We start from the raw sequence: 18,011 nt of genomic DNA, 5'->3' as shown, positions 1-18,011 counted from the left end.
TAGAATGCTGGAATAAGAGAGGAGAAGCTAGTCCTATCGAAGACTACGCTTCTGGCAGCCTCCATCTTGAAGCAGTAGAAGAGAGAAGATGGTATAGTAACAAGTGTCATCGTATAGCATAATCTACCCGAAGATCCTCTCCCCATCATCATGTGAGAGAGTGATCACCGAGATGTATCTGGAACTCATCTGGGTGTGTTTTATTAAGTATCCGGTTCTAGTTGTAAGAGGTCGGAATACAACTCCAAGTCGTCCTGTTATCATGGACACGACTATTCGAATAGATCAACTTCCCTGCAGGGGTGCACCACATTGCCCAACATGCTCGATCACTCTGGCCGGACACACTTTCCTGGGTCATACCCGGCATCGGTAGATCAACACGTTGTAGCCCTACCTAGGCTCAACAGAGAGACCAGCACGCTGGTCTACATCCTAAGCACACAGGGGTCTTGGGCTCATCGCTCATTGCACTCCTGCACGTTGTGAACGCGGCCGGTGAACAGACGTAGCCGCCTTATACAAGCGCATGCTTAACCAGTCCAACCCGGCGCGCGCCACTCGGTCGCTGACGTCTAGAGAGCTTTGGTTGCTACATACGACGCCGAGAGACCATAACTGTTCCTGCGTGGTGGTTAGTGCGTATGAGCCAACGACTACCGGCACTGTCCTCTGCCGCTGCCGCCTGGGCGCGCACCCAGGACACGACGTTCGCTGCAGCGTCGAGGCCCTCGAGGAAACGGTGCTCGGGGGCGAGGCGGTAGTGTGCAGAGAGCACCACAGCCGGGAGCTCGCCGGCGAGGCGGACGCACCACGCGTGGAAGTTAGGCATGTCGAAGCTGCCAATGCTGTACCCACCACCGTGGAAGTAGACGATCACCAGGAGCTTGTTCCCGGAGGAGGAGGCTACCGTCGTCCTGTAGATGCGGAGCTTGAGGCCGTAGCTGGCGTCGTACAGGACGTCCATCCAGTCGACGACGGGCTGGCCGGGCGGTGGTGACGGGATGGGGAGCGGGTAGCAGTCAGTGAAGCGGATCACCGTGCCGTCGCTGAGGAGGTGCAGGAACGGGGGCACGTCCTCCGCGACGTCCGGCGGCGAGGAGGATGCCATGGGAGAGGTGCGGTCGTGCGGTGGCGACGAGGAAGTTGACTGGAGCGGTTCACGTTTTGGCTAGCGATGATGGTACTGCTCGCAGTTAGTGTGTGCGTGGTAGGCAGCTGGGAGACTCTTTGCTGCGTCGCCATTTTTATTTCCTAAATGCTTGTTAGTGCAGCTGTGCTATTTGGTTGCAGCGAGCGCACCCGTTCAAGCCATCCGATCCCAGTATTCTTAATGCGTTTCAAAAGACGAGATCTGACAAAAGAGAAAAAGCACCTGGTCGGTTGGTCCCCTCGCGTCTTCATGTTTCCCTCTGTCCCTCTATTCAGCAAGATCCCACGTGCATGCATTTATTTGGAGCTTAAATTTTTTCTAAAATCTGTAACTTTTGACTCGAGCGTCGAATTTCAAATTCGTTTTCACCATTGTGTTTGTCGTGATGAGTTCTTCAAAACTAGATCCTATATGGGTACGTTTTGACAAACGTTTTTTAAAGCAACTTTGGATGCTGCGGAGGCAACTTTAGTGTTATAAGAAAGCAACTTCTTATTAGTATGCGTAGTATGATCACCTATCAACAAAAATCACTTTGAAGTTGACTACCATGACTACCAAGTTAACTAGCTTCACCCTTTGAGTTTTCTACCATAACTAGCAAGTAGTCTATCATAACTAGCTTCGCCTCTAAGTTCATAGTATTGTAGGCAACTTAGTTTCCAAAGTAGGGTAATAGTATCCTAAGGTGGCTACCATCACTAGCTAGTAGCTTAACATCATCCTTAGTTGCATACAACTTAGTTTCATATATAGGCGACTTTGGACCTAAGTTGCTAACGCTACTGAGCGTGCACTTGTTGGCTAGCCAGGTCGCGGGTGTTAGATGAGAAGTTGCATAGGGGGTAATGACAAGTTTCATACGTGAACAGATTAGACAATTGCCCACAAACCTATGTAAGTTCTTAATTTTCGGTCAAGTAGCCTGCGAAAATCATTAAAATCTTCAGATATAATGATGGAAAACACACATGAGTTGGCTAGCCAGGTCGCAACGAGCTCTTGAAAACTAAACCCTATATGGATATGTTTCTTTGATTTTTTTTCAAAAGCAACTTTGATGCTAGATGAGGCAACTTTAGTGCTAAAAAGAAGCAACTTCACTCCTAAAACTAACTAATTAGCAACAATAAGCAACTAGCTAATAATACAGACCAACTTCGAAACAGAGGTAGATAATATCACATCACTTCCTTCGACAAGAGGCAACTTTAGTGCTAAAAGCAAGCAACTTCACTACACTTTGTGTCCTAGTTATTTTTGTCTAACATTCTCCTAACTTCATCACCGGTACTTCTAAGTTGCATATTGTTCATGCTCGTATGTCGTGGTTGTTTCTAAATTGCCTATAATACTATGATGTCATCTACCGATGATGTTCTTGTGTCTGCTATCGCTAGTTATGGTAGACAACATGATGTCACATCTTGGCCACTTCGGAGTGTTTGTAGGTAACTTAGAAAAATAATGATAAAAAACTTCATAATATTGTAGACAACTATTTTTGCAAAGTTAGGCAACTAAGAAGCAATTGTAGGCAACTAATTACCAATAGCAGGCAACTAGGCATCAATATAGGTAATTTATAGCATTTATAGGCAATTGAACATCAACAGTAGGCAACTAAGCATCAACAATAGGCAACTGAGCAGCCATGATAGGCAAGTTGGGATAATGTTAGCAAAACTCATAGATACACATAGTGCAATGAAGTTGCTTTATATGTAACACTAAAGATGCCTAATGTTTTGTATGTTTTTCTTGTTTTTACACAAACCAAGCTAATAGTCAATCCAACTAGGCCAAAAAGAAGAAGTCGCTTCCCTATAGCACTACAGTTGCCTCCATTGCATCCAAAGTTGCCTCGTAAAAAAAGTTTGACGAAACATACTCATATGAGATCTAGTTTTGAAGAACTCGTCGTCAGAAACCTAACGGTGAAAACGGAACTGGATTTTGATGCTTGAATCATAAGTTATGGCTTTTACAACTTTTGAAACCCCCAAATAGATGCATGTGGGGACATGATTTAGGCTGATTCAATTGGCAGCCATGTGTGCTAAGTGATGTGGCGAAATAATTTCTTTTTCTAGCGTAGACAGTTGTTCACAAGGACATGCACTTACTATATACGGCAGTGCGCTCCAAACGACAAACGAGCGCAACGGCGCTCCCTAGCCACATCTTTATTTATATACCAACGGAGTGAGCTAATTGAGCATGCCATATTTTTCTAGAAACTTGATGACCACAAATGCAGCCTCAGTTAGCCGGTCTCTGTTGGCTTCCTGCTGATTTTGTCTCTGTTTCCCCTGCCGAAATTATCCACCTGCCTTTTAGAAAACGGCGATTTCGTGTGAAGAACTATTGTTTTGATTCAACCAAGTGAGGTGAAAAGAGCATGAGTAAGAACATGCTGGGTTTTTCCCCAAAAAATAGAGTGCATGCTAGTTAAATTGTTAAAGATATATAAAGGCTGATTTCGTTCGTCACAATTATTCTGTGCAAAGAAATATTAATCTTTTGCTAATCATCAAGCGGCTGAGAATTATTGATGCGTCGGTCGATTTCAGCTTTGCCCCGCACACGAGGCGGGCCGGCCATGGACTCCACAGCGAGTGTGAGCCGTGAGTGAGCAAGGGCAAGCGCTCGCGTGGCGTCGATGGCGGGAGTGTCTCTGAGGGTTGACTATCCGGTCGAGGGTGAAGGGTTATCATCGGCGCTCCAGAAACCGAGGGTGGGGACGTTCGAAGGATGGCAGGGGCAGCGGCAACACGGTGGTGAGCAGCGGTTAAGGGAAGGGCGGGGAGATGAGGCAAGCGCGATAGCATCATAGGTCGTGGGAGGCGGGAGCTGGCGATTAGGCTAACGTTGTCGGTGAAGCAGGGAGGAAGAAAAAGAACGATATAATATCGGCAGGTTCCAAAATTCTATTGACGCCAAAAAAATCAGGCACCTAACCAATAGACGGTACTAAATTCATTACATGTGTAGCAGCAGTGTTGCAGAAAAGCGATTTGAAGCAAGCTTCGAACCGGTTTAAGTTCCAACTTAAAAAATATCTCTCCATCTGAACAAGCCTATTGTTTTGATTCAAAGGGTTGGTCAGGCTGACATGTTAAAACTTAACTGAGAAGGGGGTTAAAATAGGCAAATAAAGAACAATGTGATTACCATCCTTCGTCGGAAATAATTTATGGGATATCGAGGGTTTTGTTTGAGGTAGTCCTCCCACTGTAAGAAATCCGGCATCTCTTCCGCAATCCAGAGTTTGACATCTCGGCTAGGAGCTGCCACAGGATTGAGCATTTTCTTCCTCCATCCTCCTTTGCAAAGCTGCAAGGATGAGTTCGCCATCGTTGGATGAAGACATCGATGAATCTATGAGCATATACGAAACGAATCCACATCCACTCATTGTGTTGTGGGAGACGAGAGGTGAATCCATGAGTGTTGAGAGATAGGTGGGAGGGTTGGTATGTATAAGCATGTAATATAGCCGTTGGAAGATAGTTGTTGGAAAACTAGCCACTAAAAATATAGTTGTTTGAAAAGTAGTTGTCAGCATTATAACTGTTGCAACTACAAACCGTTTGAATTATAATTGTTGAATTGGTAGTTACAAGATGTGCTGAAATAAATGAGTGAAAATATAGAAAATATGTTGAAAAACCGGTTGTATATAAGAAGAAATCTTTTTAGACCATTGCTTATATGGATATATGGAAAACCAAATATACACATGCTGCTGGAGATGTTCACCATTGATGACTACCCCATCTCTCGTGATGATCGGACATGGTTTAGTTGATTTGGATCACGTATTATTTAGATGACTTGAGAGATGTCTACCTAAGTGGGAGTTCTTAAGTAATTTGATTAATTGAACTTAATTTATCATGAACTTAGTCCTGATAGTATTTGCATATCTATGTTGTAAATCAATAGCTCGCGATATAGCTCCTGTATATTTTCAATATGTTCCTAGAGAAAAGTTGAAAGATGATAGTAGCAATGATGCGAACCGGGTCCGTGATTTGAGGATTATCCTTGTTGCTGCATAGAAGAATTATGTCCTTGTGCACCGCTAGGTGACAAACCTGTTGCAGGAGCAGATACAGACGTTATGAACGTTTTGTAAGCTCGATATGATGACTACTTGATATTTTAGTGCGCCATACTTTATGGCTTAGAACCGGGACTTCAAAAATGTTTTGAACGCCACGGAGCATATGAGATGTTGTAAGAGCTGAAATTGGTATTTCAGACTCATGCCCGTGTCGACAGGTATGAGACCTCTGACAAGTACTTTGCCTACAAGGTGGAGGAGAATAACTCAACCAGTGAGCATTGCTACCTCTTGAGCTTGCGTTGGTTTTTCCCTTGAAGAGGAAAGGGTGATGCAGCAGAGTAGCGTAAGTATTTCCCTCAGTTTTTGAGAACCAAGGTATCAATCCAGTAGGAGGTTACACAAAAGTCGCCTTATACCTGCACAAACAAATAAGAACCTTGCAACCAACGCGATAAAGGGGTTGTCAATCCCTTCACGGCCACTTGCAAAAGTGAGATCTGATAGAGATAATAAGATAAATATTTTTGGTATTTTTATGATATAGATTGAAAGTAAAGATTGCAAAGTAAAAATAGATTGGAAACTTATATGATGGAAAATAGACCCGGGGGCCATAGGTTTCACTAGTGGCTTCTCTCAAGATAGCATAAGTATTATGGTGGGTGAACAAATTACTGTCAAGCAATTGATAGAAAAGTGCATAATTATGAGAATATCTAGGCATGATCATGTATATAGGCATCACGTCCGCGACAAGTAGACCGAAATGATTCTGCATCTACTACTATTACTCCACACATCAACCGCTATCCAGCATGCATCTAGAGTATTAAGTTCACAAGAACAGAGTAACACATTAGGCAAGATGACATGATGTAGAGGGATAAACTCAAGCAATATGATATAAACCCCATCTTTTTATCCTCGATGGCAACAATACAATACGTGCCTTGCTGCCCCTGCTGTCAGTGGGAAAGGACACCGCAAGATTGAACCCAAAGCTAAGAACTTCTCCCATTGCAAGAAAGATCAATCTAGTAGGCCAAACCAAACTGATAATTCGAAGAGACTTGCAAAGATAAGCAATCATACATAAAAGAATTCACAGAAGATTCAAATATTGTTCATAGATAATCTTGATCATAAACCCACAATTCATCGGATCTCGACAAACACACCGCAAAAAGAATTACATCGAATAGATCTCCAAGAGAATCCAAGAGAACTTTGTATTGAGATCCAAAGAGAGAGAAGAAGCCATCTAGCTAATAACTATGGACCCGAAGGTCTGTGGTAAACTACTCACATATCATCGGAGAGGCTATGGTGTTGATGCAGAGTGCCGAAAAAGGCCCCAAGATGGGATCTCACGGGTACAGAAGGTTGCGGCGGTGGAAATAGGGTTTCGTGGTGCTCTCAAATGTTTTCGGGGTATATGGGTATATATAGGAGGAAGAAGTAGGTCGGTGGAGCTGCGAGGGGCCCACGAGGGTGGGGGGCGCGCCCAGGGGGCAGGCGCGCCTCCCTGCCTCGTGGCCTCCTTGCTTCTTTCTTGACGTCCACTCCAAGTCTCCTGGATCACGTTTGTTCCAAAAATAACTCTCCCGAAGGTTTCATTCCGTATGGACTCCGTTTGATATTCCTTTTCTGTGAAACACTGAAATAGGCAAAAAAACAGCAATTTGCACTGAGCCTCCGGTTAATAGGTTAGTCCCAAAAATAATATAAAAGTGCTCAGTAAAGCCCATTAAACATCCAAAACAGATAATATAATAGCATGGAACAATCAAAAATTATAGATACATTGGAGACGTATCAAGCATCCCAAGCTTAATTCCTGCTCGTCCTCGAGTAGGTAAATGATAAAAACAGAATTTTTGATGTGGAATGCTACCTAGCATATTTCTCAATGTATTCTTCTTTATTGTGGCATGAATGTTCAGATCCGAAAGATTCAAGAAAAAAGTTTAATATTGACATAAAAATAATAATACTTCAAGCATACTAACAAAGCAATCATGTTTTCTCAAAATAACATGGCCAAAGAAAGTTATCCCTACAAAATCATATAGTCTGGCTATGCTCCATGTTCATCACACAAAGTATTTAAATCATGCACAACCCCGATGACAAGCCAAGCAATTATTTCATACTTTTGATGTTTTCAAACTTTTTCAATGTTCACGCAATACATGAGCGTGAGTCATGGACATAGCACTATATGTGGAATAGAATGGTGGTTGTGGAGAAGACAAAAAGGAGAAGATAGTCTCACATCAACTAGGCGTATCAACGGGCTATGGAGATGCCCATTAATAGATATCAATGTGAGTGAGTAGGGATTGCCATGCAACGGATGCACTAGAGCTATAAGTGTAGAAAGCTCAACAAAAGAAACTAAGTGGGTGTGCATCCAACTCGCTTGCTCACGAAGACCTAGGGCATTTTGAGGAAGCCCATCATTGGAATATACAAGCAAATTTCTATAATGTAAAATTCCCACTAGTATATGAAAGTGACAACATAGGAGACTCTCTATCATGAAGATCATGGTGCTACTTTGAAGCACAAGTGTGGCAAAGGATAGTAACATTGTCCCTTCTCTCTTTTTCTCTCATTTTTTTATTTTTTTTCTTTGGGCCTTTTTCTCTCTTTTTTATGGCCTCCTTTTTTTGGTCCAAAGTCTCATCCCGACTTGTGGGGGCATAGTCTCCATCATCCTTTCCTCACTTGGGACAATGCTCTAATAATGATGATCATCACACTTTTATTTACTTACAACTCAATACTTAGAACAAAATATGACTCTATATGAATGCCTCCGGCGGTGTACCGGGATATGCAATGAATCAAGAGTGACATGTATGAAAGAATTATGAATGGTGGCTTTGCCACAAATACGATGTCCACTACATGATCATGCAAAGCAATATGGCAATGATGAAGCGTGTCATAATAAACGGAACTGTGGTAAGTTGCATGGCAATATATCTTGGAATGGCTATGGAAATGCGATAATAGGTAGGTATGGTGGCTGTTTTCAGGAAGGTATATGGTGGGTGTATGATACCGGCGAAAGGTGCGCGGTATTAGAGAGGCTAGCAATGGTGGAAGGGTGAGAGTGCGTATAATCCATGGACTCAACATTAGTCATAAAGAACTCACATACTTATTGCAAAAATCTATTAGTTATCGAAACAAAGTACTACACGCATGCTCCTAGGGGGATAGATTGGTAGGAAAACACCATCGCTCGTCCCCGACCGCCACTCATAAGGAAGACAATCAATAAATAAATCATGCTCCGACTTCATCACATAACGGTTGACCATACGTGCATGCTACGGGAATCACAAACTTTAGAACAAGTATTTCTTAAATTCACAACTACTCAACTAGCATGACTCTAATATCATCATCTTCATATCTCAAAACAATCATCAAGTATCAAACTTCTCATAATATTCAATGCACTTTATATGATAGTTTTTTTATTATACCCATCTTGGATGTTCATCATATTAGGACTAATTTTATAGCCAAAGAAAACTACCATACTGTTCTAAAAGACTCTCAAAATAATATAAGTGAAGCATGAGAGATCAATAATTTCTATAAAATAAAACCACCACCGTGCTCTAAAAGATATAAGTGAAGCACTAGAGCAAAATTATCTAGCTCAAAAGATATAAGTGAAGCACATAGAGTATTCTAATAAATTCCGATTCATGTGTGTCTCTCCCAAAAGGTGTGTACGGCAAGGATGATTGTGGTAAACTAAAAAGCAAAGACTCAAATCATACAAGACGCTCCAAGCAAAACACATATCATGTGGTGAATAAAAATATAGCCTCAAGTAAAGTTACCGATGGACGAAGACGAAAGAGGGGATGCCTTCCGGGGCATCCCCAAGCTTAGGCTTTTGGTTGTCCTTGAATTTTACCTTGGGGTGCCTTGGGCATCCCCAAGCTTAGGCTCTTGCAACTCCTTATTCCATAATCCATCAAATCTTTACCCAAAACTTGAAAACTTCACAACACAAAACTCAACAGAAAAATCTCATGAGCTCCGTTAGCGAAAGAAAACAAACCACCACCATAAGGTACTGTAATGAACTCATTATCTATTTATATTGGTGTTAAATGTATTCCAACTTCTCTATGGTTTATACCCTCCGATACTAGCCATAGATTCATCAAAATAAGCAAACAACACACGAAAAACAGAATCTGTCAAAAACAGAACAGTCTGTCGTAATCTGTATCAAACGTATACTTTCTGTAACTCAAAAATTCTACCATAATAGGAAGATCTAGATAATTTGTTTATTGATATACTGCAATTGGAATCAGTATTTTATCACGTTCTGGTGATTTTTAACAATTATTTTCGTGAGCAGAAAGTTTCTGATTTTTTTCAGCAAGATCAAATAACTATCATCCAAGAAGATCCTATAGGTTTTTCTTGGCACAAAAACTAATTAAAACATAAAACACATCTAAACAGAGGCTAGATGAATTTTTTATTAGTAAACAGAACCAAAAAGCAAGAAACAAAAATAAAATTGGGTTGCCTCCCAACAAGCGCTATCGTTTAACGCCCCTAGCTAGGCATAAAAGCAAGGATAGATCTAGGTATTATCATCTTTGGTATGCAATCCGTAAGTGGCTCTAATAATTGATTCATAAGGTAACTTTATTTTCTTTCTAGGAAAGTGTTCCATGCCTTTCCTTAACGGAAATTGGAATCTAATATTTCCTTATTTCATATCAATAATTGCACCGATTGTTCTAAGGAAAGGTCTACCAAGAATAATAGGACATGTAGGATTTGTCACAGCCCTAGCTTTAGCTTTGCTTGTGGACTAGTCTTGGCTGCTGCATCATGTTTAAATTTTGCTTAAACTTGAAATAGGGGTGATCAATCCCTAGCACCCAAAAGAACTCAACTAGGTTCAACTTAAAAAAAATTTCAATGAACCCAAATGCCCTTTAGAAAAGTTCATGATTTTTGTTAAAGGTGAAAACCTCTGCCAAAAATGATGCACCTATTTCTAGGCCATTCTGGATTTTTGAATTAAATCTTATTGTATTTGACTTTTGGGCATTTAAATACTATAAATAGTTTAAATGTTCAAATAATGTTGGAACTATTTTTGGGCCACTGAAATAATTCAGCAAGTGTCCATGAATATTTTTAGGATTTTAGGAAATGCCTTGGTATTTTCCTAAGCTCAAAACAGAGGCAAATAATTAGAAAACAAAAACAAATTAGAAAACAGAAGAGAGGGAGAGCTTACCTGGCCTCACCTGTGCAGCCACCAGAGGGGCCAGCCCACCACTGTAGCGGCCCAGCCCACCGAGGGCAGAGCCGTCTTCCTCCTCCTGCCAGTAGGCAGAGGGGAAGCGTGGAGCGTGCGCGTGCGAACACGGCCACCTCCTGCTTGCCACCGAGGCACCCCCAACGCGTCTGGAGACGCCCCGCAGCCCCTCGCTTCTCTCCCTCACTCTCTGCCCTCTCACTCGCCCCCAGCCCGCTCTCTGCCTCGCTCCCCCTCGGACCCGAGAACGCCGGAGCGCGCCGCCGCAAAACACCGCGCCCACCGCCGTCCCTTTGCCCGTGGCCGTGACCCTAAGCTCTGCTCAGGCCCCAAGAACCCCCACGCCGAACCACTCAAGCCCGGATGACCCCAAGACGACGCTGCGGTTTTTCTTCCCCGTCCACGGCCGCCGGATGCAGTTGCCCGATTCACCGTCTTCAACGCGTCCCCGAGCCCACTTCGACGCCCCCTGCAACCTCCGTGAGCCACTATGCCGAACCCCTCTCTCCTCGTGTTCGTCTGGCCTATCTAGCCGCCACTTCCTCGAGCTCAAGACCTCACCGCCGCCGGCCATGGTGCTACCGCGGTTGCTGACGCCATAGCTCGCGTTTGAGCATGCCGTTGAACTCCTGGAGCTCCCAGGAGACCGTAGAGCACTTCAGCTAGCCCCTCTATGCACCATAGCGCAATCGCGTCAAGCCCATAGCTCCGGCCGCCGCCCAACTCGCCTCCGCCGCCGCTACCGAGTGCCCCGCGGCCTGTTGCTGCCACCACTAGATGCGCCAGAGCGCCAGCAATCCGTAGGAGCAAACCCTGCCCCAAACCGTGGGCTATAGCGAGATCCGACGAACTCTGCCGCGCGAAATGGTCGTCGCCGGCGAAACTCCGGCGAGAACCGACGTGGCGCACTCATTAGCGCTAATCCCCGCCAGCTCAGCCGCCCTTTAGCCACTGACAATGGGCCCCGCAGCATGTCAAAGTGCTAGTCAACGCGGGTTTAGCACCGGTGTCACTGACGTGTGGACCCCACACGTCAGGTTTGACCCTGGTCAGCGCTGCTGACGCAGGCATGACGCAGTGCTGACGCAATTAATCCTTTTCTGGATTTAAAATAATTCAGAAAATTCCAGAAAACAGTATAAACTTCTAAAAATCATATAAAATCAACCGTAGCTCAGAATGAAATAATTTATATTTGAAAAATGATCAGAAAAATCCAATCTTTCCATCTGTACTGGTATCATGCATGTTTAAACACTTTAACCTTGCTGTTTAAGTGAAATAAGTTAATCCACCTTTATGACTTCATAAAATGGGTTTGCATTTGAATCTTTGGTTCAAATGGACTCATCTCAATCTGTTCTAGCTTGCAATAGACCAAAACACATTCATATTGCCATGTCATAGCATGCATCATATTGTGCATTGCATTGATCGTGTTTCTTCTCTGTTTGCCGGTGTTTGCCCCCTCTCGATAGACGTGGTTCCGACGATGAGTTCGATGACACTGATGAAGAGCTGTATTATCTTCGGAAGTGCCAGGCAAGCATGACCCCCTCGTTCATTCCGATACAATCCCACTCTCTCGCTCCTGCTCTCTTTTACTGCATTAGGACAACAACGATTCATCTGTTACTTGTTGCGGTAGTTGAACCCCTTATCCTCTGCATGACCTGTCATTGCCACACTAAATAGATGAAACCCACTAGCATGAGTAGGAGTTGTTTGAGCCCTGATGTGCCTACTCATTCATGTTTGTTTGTCATGCCTGCTACTTCTTAGAGTTGAGTCGGGTCTGATTCATCGGGGATGAATTGGAATGGTGATGAACATGTCCTACTGTGTGTGAGCTAAGTGTGTGAACACGATTGGTAAAGGTAGCGGTGAGAGGCCATGTAGGAGTACATGGTGGGTTGTCTCATTGAAGCCGTCCTCAGGAACTGAGTTCTGTGTTTGTGATCCATGATACAGTTACTACCACGCATTGGGCCCGAAACCAATGGACCCTCTCGGCTTCTTAATCACCCTTGTCCTCTGTCCAGGAGTTGCAAGTAGTTTCTGGTGTTTGTAGTATGCTGGAGGCCGTGGGCAGCGCTGACCGAAGGGGTGGGCTGTGATGCGGTAGGCACGTGGCACGGTGTACCGGGCGCCCGTTTGGTGTCTCGGGAACCCTGCACACATCGTTCGGGGCCGTATGTGGAAACCTCGGCCGGACTCCCTGCGGATGGAACCTGAATAGGCGATAAACCTGGACTAGAGACTTGAGTGTTTAGGTAGGCTGTGGCCGACACCCTCGCTGGGCTTCCGCTTGAAGGTTGCCGAGTACATGTCGTGTAAACGGCGGTAAGTGGTGAGAGCGTGTGTGTCGAAGTACACCCCTGCAGGGTTAATATGATCTATTCGAATAGCCGTGTCCGCGGTAAAGGACTTCTGGGTTGCCTATAACAGTTCATAGACAAGTGAAAGTGGATACTCTAAAATGCGCAAGATAAGCGTGAGTGCTATGGATGGCGTTCTCGTAGGGAGACGGGAGCGAATCCATAGTGGTGTATTGATATGGTGAATATGTGGACTCGTGTGCGCCACCTCAAAGAGTTGCTTGCAGTCGTAGTTCAGGTTAGCCACTGAGTCAAAGCTGGCTTGCTGCAGTTAAACTCCACCACCCCTTTTGTTGATACCGATGCATATGTAGATAGTTCTGATGTAAGTCTTGCTGGGTACATTGGTACTCACGTTTGCTTATTTTATGTTTTGCAGAGAGACGTCAGTCTCGCTAGTAGTTCCGTGTGGACTTCGACGTTTAGCTTGATACCTCAGCTACGATCTTGTGCCCTCGGCATGATCTTGTAGATAGTCAGGCTTCTCAGCCTTTTTCATTTGTAGATGTCTGTACTCAGACATGTTAAGCTTCCGCATGTGCTTTGACTTGTATGCTCTGAATGTTGGGTCATGAGACCCATGTTTGTAATATCTCGCTCCTCGGAGCCTAATGAATAAATACTCTGAGTCGTAGAGTTTTGATGTGATGCCATGTTGTATTTGCACATATCGAGCATATTGTGTGTATGATTGAAATGCTTGGTATGTGTGGGATCCGACAACCTAGTTGTTTATCCTTGGTAGCCTCTCTTATGGGGAAATGTAGTCTTGTGCTTCCATGAGCCATAGTAATCCGCTGCAGCCCGGTTCACCGGAGTCCTGCTAGCCCAGCACTACTGCTCCGGAACACTTGACTGGCCGGCATGTGTTTCACTTCGTTCCTGTGTCTGTCCCTTCGGGGAAATGTCACGCGGTGACATCCGGAGTCCTGCCTAGCCTGCTACAGCCCGGGTTCCCGGAGTCCTGTTAGCCCAGTGCTACAGCCCGGATTCACACGCTGCTGACTGACATGCTCGATGTTGATTCATGTATGCCTGTCCCCGTAAGTTAGTGCTACTTTGGGTTCACGACTAGTCATGTCGGCCCGGGTTCTCTGTCATATGGATGCTAGCGACATTATCATATACGTGAGCCAAAAGGCGCAAACGGTCCCGGGCCATGGTAAGGCGACACCCGTGGGAATACCGTGCGTGAGGCCGCAAAGTGATATGAGGTGTTACAGGCTAGATCGGTGTGACTTAGAATCAGGGTCCTGACAGCGTTGGTATCAGAGCCTGACTGCCTGTAGGTTTACGAAGCCAAACTGGTCGAAGTTGAGTCTAGAAATGCTTTAGTTATATAAGGGAATTGATTGTGGGAGGGAACGTAGGGCTCTTTTTAATCCTTTACCTTATGCCCTTCTGATCTGAGTCACCCTCTTCTCTTCTACGGGGATTAAGAACTAGGCCTTCTCATCTTTCTATCAGGATCACGTGTTACTAATCCGTAGACTCATAGGATTGTTGGATTCAAGCCCATGTTTAGTTTCTACTACTTTCAGTATGTTGTCAGTTGAACCAGAACCTTGATATGATGTTGTTAAGTGACTATGCAAATCCTTGTGAATGTCTCAAATCTTTTTCTGAGCATTTACAGCCGTTATGCTGTCCGAGTCATCCCAGGTTTCTAAACCATCTGATGCATTTGCAAAATCTTTTCCCTCTGGTTTTGTTGTTCTTTTAGGCCAGGTTAATCACACTAATTGCTGAGTTGAGGTCTTGTATTTCCTCGGCATATATGTTGGAGTTATTATTACGACCCTAGGTGTCTTAGAAGATTACCTAGTAAACTAGCTATGTTTTGTGTTCCCGGTGTGATGATTCTGGCCATCATTCTCGAAAGCATCCCGTGATGCCATTTAGTTAGTAGGTATTCTACTCCTGGGTTTTGAACCCGAGATTCACCCTACTTCATGTTGTTAGTATTTGCTAGTTCCCTTAAGATATTAGTAACCTTTGCGATAGTCTTCGAGGTCCGTGGTATTTCCTTCTTCCAAATACCATGAACCATTATGGCAGAAGTTCTTTTAACCAAAAGATCACAACCAGGGCGCTCTTGAGGAGTACTCCATTCATATTGTGACTCTCCCAGTCCTTCCTCCTCTGCATGGGTTATCCGGAAGAAATATGTTGAATTTTCTCGACATACTAATCCATGCATCCACAACTCAGAAAAACATATGTTCCTTTGGGTTGTCCCTCTTTAGTTATTTTCTGGCCCTCGTCTATCAATTGATAGTCAGGAGTAATTGTGCATTTGTGTTATCGATGCCTATTATTCTTGTGGTCTGTCAAGCCATTCTAATCCGGAATGACTAGGAGAAACAAACTCCAGTACCTCGTCCCTCTCTGGGATTGGGTCAAAGTAGTTGTATTCCGCAGATCAAATGCCTAACGAGCTTTTGATTCTGTTCTACCCTGAAGTATTACCCCCTTTATGTCAGAATTGTCATGAGAATTGCACCATCTCTCACGAATTCTTAACGTAGTGATACTTTTCGCCATCATCATTCGTTCCTCGGTTCCGTGTTGTTGCAACCAGAATACCGACAAGTGAACCGTGATGTGTGAAATCAATACTCCTAACAACCCCGTTGCTTGGTGGTTAATGGACGATAACCTCATTATTGGTGTGTTGATTATGGAATCATCATTCTAAGATTGATCGTGCTACCTAGTCCATTTTCCTAGTGCACTCTTCGATCAAGAGTTGGGATTGTGTCTATCCTTGCTTATTTGATCATATCATCTTGCCTAAAGAGCAAGATTGATCTCGGTCTTAGTAACATGTCGGTGGTTCGAGATTTTCTGAATATCTTCTCGGAAGTGTTACCAGGTTGCCACCTGACCGCTATGTTGAGTTCGTGATCAAGTGGGTTTCTTGTAAACCACCCCTTCTCCAAGAATCCGTGTTGGATACCCCTGAGCTAGTTGGTTAAGCAAAACAACAACTTGGAGAGTTGGAAGATAAAAGCTTATCTGACTTAGTTTATCACTAAGGGATATCTTTTTGTGTGTGTTGAAGAAAGCTGATATCTTCATTGATTGATCCTTTGATCAAATGTTGGACCTACTGTCTTGTCAATACTTTGATTTGAGTATGGGCTATCATCAAATCAAATCAGAACCAACGATGTTCATAATGTTGTCTTACTCGTGGTTGATCCCTCGAGCATACACCATTATATCTTTTGGGTCTGACCAATGCTATCACTTGTTCACATAATTATGGAATTCCATCTCCATGGAAACCTGGATGAATTGTTGTTGAGCCCATCAGCAACACTGCTACCTTCTCCATGACTCGTGTTGAACATCCAGCTAGTATTGGAAACTTTATAAGCATTATCTTCGTGTTCCGTTCATGAAGCATATGTTTGGATGAAAGTAGTGACTTCCTCTAATTCACGTGCATCTGATGCAAGTTGCCGTCGTGGATTTGAGAAAGTCAATGTTGCCTCTTTTGGAATCATCCCAAGTCAGTTATGCACGTGCGAAGTATTCCGTGGTCTGTTAGACTGATCATCTTCATTCCATATGAATTCTCTAGCACACTAAGCCACTGATTGATTTGTTCAAGGAAAAGGAGTTGTTGTGCAAATCCTAGGTCATGCACAAGACTTCGTTACCCTAGATGATGGTTCCCCACCTGAACTCGGTAGTGTTTTATCATAAGACTACTATGTGGTCATGCTTGTCTGGGACAGCGTGTTCACATGTGTTTGTAGCAGAACCAGCTCATGTTTTGGAGCTTGCTATCGTAGTTCATCCCCTGAGAATCTCGCAACGTCATCTCGTCGATTTGTGTTGCAAAATTTCATTTTCCTTCTAGACTTGATGAGTCTGGAATATCCTGACACCAACCAGATCTGAATCTCGGGCAGATATGATGGTTGGAACATTTTCCAAGAATTATAATATTGGTCTCTCGATAACCGATAAAGTGGATGTCGTGGCCAACACACCTAGCCGGAAGACCTATTATGGTAGTATCTTGATTGAGTAAGTTGGCCACCTCCCCATAAGGATTTCTTAGGATTTATTCCACTAGTTATTCCTTATGGATTCCTGCGCTCCGGAAGTCCGACCTACTACTTGATGTTCAAGATACCAAACCACATCTAATGGGTTACGCTAGAACATCAAGGAGAACATCAGAAGCGGAGTGCTAAATGTCTCTCGGTCGATCATCCAGATTTTGCTCCCTTGGCTTCGGTAAGGTGAAATCTGAGAAAGTGTTGTCCTCCTTTGCACCTGCATCCTCCATCACCGTTCATCATGGTAGTATGATGTGTTGCCGGGATCCTCGGCATGGATGTTGGTAAAACCTTGATGAATATGAAAATGCTCAAGTTCTGGAGAGCATACTCAGACACTAGGTTATATCCCCGGTATCAACGGGAATGTGCCTTCCGTTTGCCGAGTTGCTCCATAACCATAGTTTCCTTTCCGATCTGAGTATGCCATTTCTCTGAACTCCTTCAAATGATCTTTTGCGATTTTCCTTGGGCCGGTTTAGAGAGTTTCAATGATCTTTGTATCAAAAGTACTTCTTTTTGCCGCTTAAGGGAATAACTCTACGAGTCACCTTCCCCAAGGTGCCCCGTTATGGAATCATGGCAATTTTTCCTTGCTACTTTGAAACCCTCGTCAAATTGTTTCTTCCGTCCCTCCTGGTGCATGTTTTGCCTCACAGCTCGAGAGATGTTTCAATGCCTCCCTCCATGAGTTGATCCTGAGTTGTTCGATATTCGAGAAGATCGATCCTTCTAGAGTTTTCCCTTTCCTCTTGTTGTCTTGTCGGTTGGAGTTCTCAAAGCAAGACATCGAGACAAAGTTGGTGATCGAATCAATGTTCTTATGAAGTGCATCTGGATCGTGAAGATTGTGTTAGCTTTGTGTCCCCTCTATTTTCTTACCTCACGTCCTGAATCTCGGGACGAGATTCTTGTTTAGTGGGGATGAGCTGTCACAGCCCTAGCTTTAGCTTTGCTTGTGGACTAGTCTTGGTTGCTGCATCATGTTTAAATTTTGCTTAAACTTGAAATA

At 43.9% G+C, this 18,011-nt stretch overlaps 1 protein-coding gene across 1 annotated transcript; it reads right to left on the bottom strand.

Moving 5' to 3' along the window:
• Positions 1 to 592: 592 nt before the first annotated feature.
• On the bottom strand, positions 593 to 1,111 carry LOC123141885 (probable carboxylesterase 15). The gene has a single exon (XM_044560956.1). The coding sequence runs from the start codon at positions 1,109 to 1,111 to the stop codon at positions 593 to 595; it is 519 nt and encodes a 172-aa protein (XP_044416891.1).
• Between the last annotated feature and the right edge of the window lie 16,900 nt (positions 1,112 to 18,011).

Source organism: Triticum aestivum, chromosome 6D, assembly GCF_018294505.1.
Source record: "Triticum aestivum cultivar Chinese Spring chromosome 6D, IWGSC CS RefSeq v2.1, whole genome shotgun sequence".
Taxonomy (NCBI): domain Eukaryota; kingdom Viridiplantae; phylum Streptophyta; class Magnoliopsida; order Poales; family Poaceae; genus Triticum; species Triticum aestivum.
Note: the sequence above shows the minus strand (reverse complement) of the source record. Positions and strands in the feature narration are given on the sequence as shown.